Source organism: Nicotiana tomentosiformis, chromosome 6 (genome assembly GCF_000390325.3).
Source record: "Nicotiana tomentosiformis chromosome 6, ASM39032v3, whole genome shotgun sequence".
Taxonomy (NCBI): domain Eukaryota; kingdom Viridiplantae; phylum Streptophyta; class Magnoliopsida; order Solanales; family Solanaceae; genus Nicotiana; species Nicotiana tomentosiformis.
The window spans coordinates 99154160-99161653 of NC_090817.1; the positions used below are offsets into that span (position 1 = coordinate 99154160).

At 28.9% G+C, this 7494-nt stretch overlaps 1 protein-coding gene across 1 annotated transcript; it reads left to right on the forward strand.

Moving 5' to 3' along the window:
- Nucleotides 1-871: 871 nt before the first annotated feature.
- Nucleotides 872-3177, forward strand: LOC104096669 (transcription factor MYB14-like). The gene is made up of 3 exons (XM_009603079.4): nucleotides 872-1202; nucleotides 1452-1581; nucleotides 2425-3177. Exons 1-3 carry the CDS (start codon nucleotides 1070-1072, stop codon nucleotides 2996-2998), a joined length of 837 nt encoding a protein of 278 aa, XP_009601374.1. The 5' UTR covers nucleotides 872-1069; the 3' UTR covers nucleotides 2999-3177.
- Nucleotides 3178-7494: the final 4317 nt, after the last annotated feature.

The following is a 7494-nucleotide window of genomic DNA, read 5'->3' on the forward strand; positions in this document are numbered from 1 at the left end:
CTTAGAAGATAACTTTGTTCACGTGCATTCATTGCGCCTTCGTCAGTACTCAGTAGTCAGTACTCTCTAGCTCGTGTTAATTTACCAAATCACTTCATGACAAATTCTTATTAAATTACTAAATTTCCTGTACAGAGTCCACACGCTGAAAATGTAGAATATTTAACAATATATAAGAAATGCTCCTTATATTAACATATATTTAGAGTAAGTGTAACAAAAGTAAGTAATTTGCTGTTATTATCCTACTAAATACCAAATAATCTACGCATTACACAATCTTTAAAGATTTTCTGTCCAGGTACAACGAATGTGAATATGCTGTAAAAATCTCTCAAGACCCTCATATTATGTACTGTACTTGTTAATTGTTTTCATCATTTGATTTGATCATTCCCTGTGTTAAATTTAGTGAAAATATTATTGGTCCACATTTTAATATATGTAGCATCTGTAAACATATAATCACTTAAACGTGCTTTTGTTTTTTACTTTTTTTTTAAAAAAAATTGAAGAGATATTACCTATAGTGAAATGATTTTTATATAGACGGACAGTACGATTACCATAAATTTAAGTTATATGAACCGATAATGTGATGATTTAAATAAAACGTAACAACAATTTAAGTAGGTAATTTATTATTTATTCTAGATTAGTAATCAATACTATTACTAAATAAAATTATTAACAATTATTTTTTAAGTAGTCTTATTTTGTGTGATTCCGTCATTGCATAGAACATAAAGTTTTACTTAATGTTTGTGTGTGTGAGAGAGAGAGATCCAATTTCGTCGAAATAGTAAGCAAGTACTTTTAGAAATGGGATGCTCTAGTCGTTTATTGCTATTAAAATAAGGAATCTCTTCACAAGCATAAATACACATCCCTGGTCATTTTGCTTCTACTCTTGAGTTTTGAGCTTTTTGGCATTTCTTTCGTCCTTTTGGGAAGAAAGAAAGAGTGAAAGAAATACCTAAAACCAAGGAGAATTCAGAAAGATAGCCGAAGAAGAAAAAAAAACAAGTGATCAATTTTTCAAGAGGAAGAAGAGATCAAGCAAAAGAAAATGGTGAGAGCTCCTTGTTGTGAGAAAATGGGGCTGAAAAAAGGGCCATGGATTCCTGAAGAAGATCAGATTCTCATCTCTTTCATTCAAACTAATGGCCATGGCAACTGGCGAGCCCTTCCCAAACAGGCTGGTAATTTCCTTAACAAATCTACCCACAACATTTTCCAATTTTTGTTTTTGGTCCAAAAAATTATATCGAACTTGGACGGAGACGGATCTAGGTTTTAGAGTTAGTGGATTTTGAATGAGTTTTGTCATATACATTTTAACCAGTGATATAATCCGTCTCTAAATCTATTTTTCTTGAGTTTTTTTGTTTACAATTGAAACCTATTATTCATTTTGTTTGGTTATTTCCATTTTTTTGTTCGTCACTTAGGACTATTGAGATGCGGGAAGAGTTGCAGACTGCGGTGGACGAATTATTTGCGACCAGATATAAAGAGGGGAAATTTCACCAAGGAAGAAGAAGAAACAATTATCCAGTTACATGAAATGCTTGGCAATAGGTTAGTTTTTTTTAAAAAAATAATTCAGATCAAATTTCTTATATCAATTTCTTCTATACCTTCAAATTAAAATCTTAATCCTTTGCTTCTCCTTTTTATTGCTAAAATTAATTAAACTCTGCACATAATAAATTACCCTTAAAGCTGAATATTTTTGTAAGAGTGTGGTCTTGATCACATTCAGTAATGCCTTGTGTGCTGATAATCATTATGCCAGGGGGGTTTTGGGGGGAGGGGACATAAGGAAAAAGACCCTTTTTTCTAAAGGCAATAGTGCCTTAGATTGCGGATTTATTTAAAAAAACTTTTGTCTTTACTTTCAGAGAGTACTTAGAAAATTTAAAAGAAAGATCTATTAGTATATCTAAGCCAAAGAACACTGAACACATATCTTATTTTTTTATTTCTATGTCGTTTTGTTTCTTTCAAGGAATAATACATATAGAGGGGGGAAAAGATTCGCTTAGACAAGTTGATAATTAGAATATTATTTACTCAAATCTCATTTGCCAGTCTATGCATCAACTGTTAAAAAAATCAATGCATATGGCTAATATCTCCCAAGGATTTTGTAACGCTATTATTAAAATTTAAGCACCACGTTATGTTTGTCCACTTCTCTTAATCTAAAAATACTTGTTAGATTTAACCTATATATGTTGAAAACTTAAATGAATTTTTATTTTAACATAATTTAATTGGTAACTAGCCTCATTTTTTATGAACAATTACTTGTAATTTTCTGTCACGTACGTAATTTGATAGTATAAAAGAATTTTTACACTATTAAAGCTCTTTTTTGGTTCACCTCAGTTGCTAATAAAAATTTCCTCAAATGTGCAGATGGTCTGCAATAGCAGCAAAATTACCAGGACGAACAGACAATGAAATAAAAAATGTTTGGCACACCCACTTGAAGAAGAAGCTCAAAGATTATAAGCCTCCTCAGAACTCCAAAAGACACTCCAAGTCCAAGAATCATGATTCCAAGGGTCCTACTACTTCTGAATCGTCCAATAATTCTGATCTTACTATTATTAATACACAAAAACACATTGATAGCCCAGTGCTAGCTCCTAACTCACCCCAAATTTCATCTAGTACTGAAATGTCAACTGTGACACTAGTCGATGATCATCAAATGGTTGTGATTAAGCAAGAAGTAATGGAGTCGTCTGAGTATTTTCCAGAGATCGATGAGAGTTTTTGGACGGACGAATTAACAACGGACAATAACTGGAGTAGTACTGATCATGTTATGGTTGCTGCTAATCAAGAATTACAAGTTCAATTACCATTTTCCAGTTTTAAGGAAGAAAATGTGGACATTTTGGCTACAAAAATGGAGGATGACATGGACTTTTGGTACAATGTTTTCATAAAGACTGATGATTTGCCAGAATTACCAGAATTTTGAGGGGGCTATGTTATAATTTTGGTTCTTCTGTAAATTTTGAGGTAGTGGTATCTAGCTAATAAATAGGTTGTAGAGAATTTTTGGAGTCGGTAAGTTTGAAACTTCGTGTTTGTAATTTTCTTGACCAGAAAAATTTCCCGTGTTGGGACCATTAGCTAGTATATTTTTGGTGTTAGTTATTTTGAACCCTTTTTACTTAGTTTTAGTGGGAGAAGTGTAAGTGGATATGCTGATGTGTTTTGTATTGACTTAGGAATGTAGTTCCATATATAGGCACAGAAAATCTATATTTAGAGAAAAATTATCGGAAAACCTATAGTCACCATCCTCCTAACTTAACTTAATTTTTTTTGTGTGAAAATGTCTTGTAATTGATTTTTTGACCTGTTTTTTTAGGTCCACACTATTTGATTTTCAAATATCAAGGAGTAAAAAAAAAATTTCCAAAGTTATCCTTGGAGTAAAGAGCACAAGAATATTTGTTATATTTTTAATAAATAAATTAAGGTTAATATGATCAATTTTATTGTTAATTAATATTAAAATATGCATTTTTTAATATGTGAAAATAATTGAAAAAAATTAAAGAGAACGGGGAGGGAGTAACATATTGCTTTGCTCATTGAAAAAAATTAAAATGAAGTTGTTTTCACCTAATCGTGTTTTAGATTGTGTAACCATTAGAATGACATTGAAATATTTAGGGGTGTTCATAAAAAAACTAATCAAACCGAAAACTGAATCAAACCGACCAAAAAAACGATACTTTTTAGGTTTGGTTTGGTTTGATTTTGGTTTTGAATTTTAAAAATCGATCAAATTTGATTTGGTTTTGGTTTTAATCAAAAAATAATCGAAAAAAATCGAACCAAACCGACTATAAAAGTAATTATTTAAATTTATTGTTACACTTATATATATATATATATATATATATATATATATATATATATATATATATATATATATATATATATATATGTATTTTTTATATAAAATTTCTAAAATTTTATGGTACATACTAGCCATTTATATTTTTAGTCTAGTTCTTTGCTATTATAATAATCTAATTCTTTGCATTTACATTCTAGTTTGATTGGTAGTTTTCTTTTGCTAAGTACAAGAATTTATTTCATATTAAAAATAATCGATTTTTAATTGAGTACTTTAATTATTCATCACTATTTGATTCAATTATCATCAATATATCTAGGTAAATGATAGATTTCTCAAAGAACAATTGATTTGATAGTGTTACGTTGAAAATATAATCGCCGGAATATGTGTTTGGTAGTGTATGTCTCATATTTAAGAAAAAAACCGATGAATAACCGAATAAACCGAAAAACCGACAAAAACCGAATCGATAAAAAACCGATTTATTTGGTTTGGTTTGGTTCCAATATTTAAAAAACCGACTTGCTTGGTTTGTTTTTTTTTTTTTTTCCGGGAAAACCCGACCCGAACAGAACCATGAACACCCCTAGAAATATTTTTCTACTTTCTCCCTTTAAATAAGAGTTAATACCCTAAAACCCCCTTAAACTATCATATTTTTGTCAGTTTCCTACTTCAACTATTCGGTGTCCCCAAAACCTCCCTGAACTATATTGCCGCTCGTATTAAAAATTTTTCGTCGCTGACCTGACATAACGGGTGTAGATACACGCTTGGGAACGCGTGGTAGCTAAATAAAAGTCATCAAAATGGCCCACCTAACAGAAAATAATGGTTAATTAGCCTAACCTTCTTTCAAATTTATTTTTTTAATAAATATTCTCCTTATATCAGTTATATCCATATTTCTTCCTCGTTTTTCACCATTCTTCCTTATTTTTTCAACTTTCTTCTTTGTTTTTCACATTCTTCTTCATTTTTTAACCTTTTTTCTTCAGTTCTCCATAAGAGTTTCATCTGGAAAAATTTCTCCCTCTCTTGTTTCCTTTGAATTTTTTTATTCTCTTTCTTGTTTTAGTCTTCTTTCATGTCTTACACATATTGTTGAAAGAATACCAATTTAAATCTTCTTATTAAACTCAACACCTTGTAAAAAATAAAGTTAAATCTCTTGAGCCTTCTTTATCTAATCTGGAATTAGAGAATGTAATTGCTGGGCAATTGATTTTTTATTTGCAAAATTTTATTTTGTGTAATCTTTTTTATGTAATATAAGATACTTTTAAGAAATACAACACTGTATGACTTTATTTATATTTTAACTGTGCTACAAAGTGAATATAAATAAGGACTTATTAATTGGAGTCTAGCATAAAACACAATCACAATTAACCTAAAATTAACACAATACATTAGATATTATTTTGGCTAAAACTCCTAGAATTAATCAATTATTCGAGAGTAATACATCATGAGTAAACTATCTAAAAACTTTGTACAAACCATAAGTTAATATAGTTAGACAGACGTATCATTAAAAGTCCAACATGAGGTTTTAATATATAGGGGAGTATAGTTCAGGGAGATCTTGGGGACACCAGATAGTTTAAATAGGTAACTGACAAAAATGTGATAGTTTAGGCAGGTTTTAGGCTGAGTTAAATAGCCACATGTAGTGCTACATAGCACGTTTTTTTAGACAATTATGAGCGTGTACTAGACGCACCTCGAAGAATGCAATGAGGGGATTTTAATATGAAGGACAATATAGTTCATGGAGTTTTAGGAATACCGAATAATTTAAGTAGAAAAATGACAAAAACTTGATAGTTTAGAAGATTTTAGGGTATTAACTCTTTAAATAAAAGAGGTTGCAACACTTTTCCCCGTAAGACCGTTCAAAAGGAGCAAGTCGAGAATAACTCGTAACAACGTTACGCCTTCGGAATCAACTATGGACTGTGGAAAAATGGATTATTTCAGTCTTCAATATATCGATCTTGAAAAAGACAATTATTGAAAGGTCATATCCAAGTGAACTGACTAATTAATAGCCATCACAAGTTACAAAAATAGATTAGCTAATAGAACTGCGTGCGATGATAAAATGCCACCACTATCTTTCATATGTTACCAAGAAAAACAAAGTAACTCAAAGAAGTGACGTTTACTCTTTTTTTATATTAAAAAAAAATAACGTACAGGTATAAATGATAAATTAAAATATTATTTTAACTTGCTAAATAATTCATCATGAAAATTTTAAGCAGATTGGAATTTGGAACTCAAGTTTTAATAGCCAATAACTTTACATTAACATGGCAAATCCTTTCTATCAGGTCATCTAGTGTCCTTGCCTCCATTTTCTCCTCCAAAATATAGTAAACTCTAAAATAGAGTAAAGTTACTCCAAACATTACTTTATATTTTTATTCCAAAAAAGAATATTTCATTTTATATTCTTCTCTCTCTTCAATTTTATATTATTATCTTTTATTTAAATTTTATTTTCTTATTTCTATTAAAGATTTTTTTTTTAACATATTCATCACATGTAATTTATATTCCTTTCTTATATAACCATTTAATATAAAATTATTTTATAACTAAATTTTTGAATAATATAATTTGTAAGCAAATATTATAGATTATATATATTAACGGATAATTTAAGTAAAAGTGAAATTATTGAGATACAAGATAATTAAATACATATTACATTATAGTAAAATTCAGATTAAACACTACATAAATATTCAACTTCCACCTCTAGTATACTCCCATAAATTTTTTGAGATGATTATATATTTTTTATACAATTATAACTTATAATAAAATTAACTTATAATTTTACATAAAAATAATAAATGCACAAAAATTAATTTATCAAAATTATACGCCAAAGTTAAGAAGTAAAATTAATACTATAAAGATATTACATAAATATAATTAGGTATATATAAAGAAATAAATTAAAATAATTAAATAATAAAAATAATAATAAAATAATAGAGAATAATAATGGAGGAGATGATTCATCTCCCATTTTGCAGCAAAAAAATATAGCAACTTTGGAGACCAATTACTCCAAAAACCACCTGCAATATTTCAAATGCAGTTGCGTAGGAGATGCCCTCATTTTAATTTTCTAAGGAGATGGCGCAAGTCATTATTTTTTGTACTTGTGATATTTAGCCAAAGGATTTCATTATGAAATCCCATGTTAATTACATTGTCCACATTTTCTGTTGAAAAGTCTGTTTCTCTCTTAAAGTATCTGCTCTTTATTTTCTTTATCGCAATGATGTCTTCCTGAAAGAAAGAAAAAAACCGATATACACGTATTTTATGGTGCGTTTTTACATGATTTTATTATCATGTTCATGCAAGGGCGGCTGCAGCATATAAGTAGTATCAGGTTCATTTGATCAAATACTTTCTAACGCATAATATAAATTTATTTATAAAATTCTATTAAAATTATAGAAATAATAGATATAAACTCATAATTTTAAAAATATACCTAAGTTCAATGGTAAGAATCTTAAAGATATGAACCCATAAATTTAAATTTGCCTATGTATTCTAGAAATCCTAGT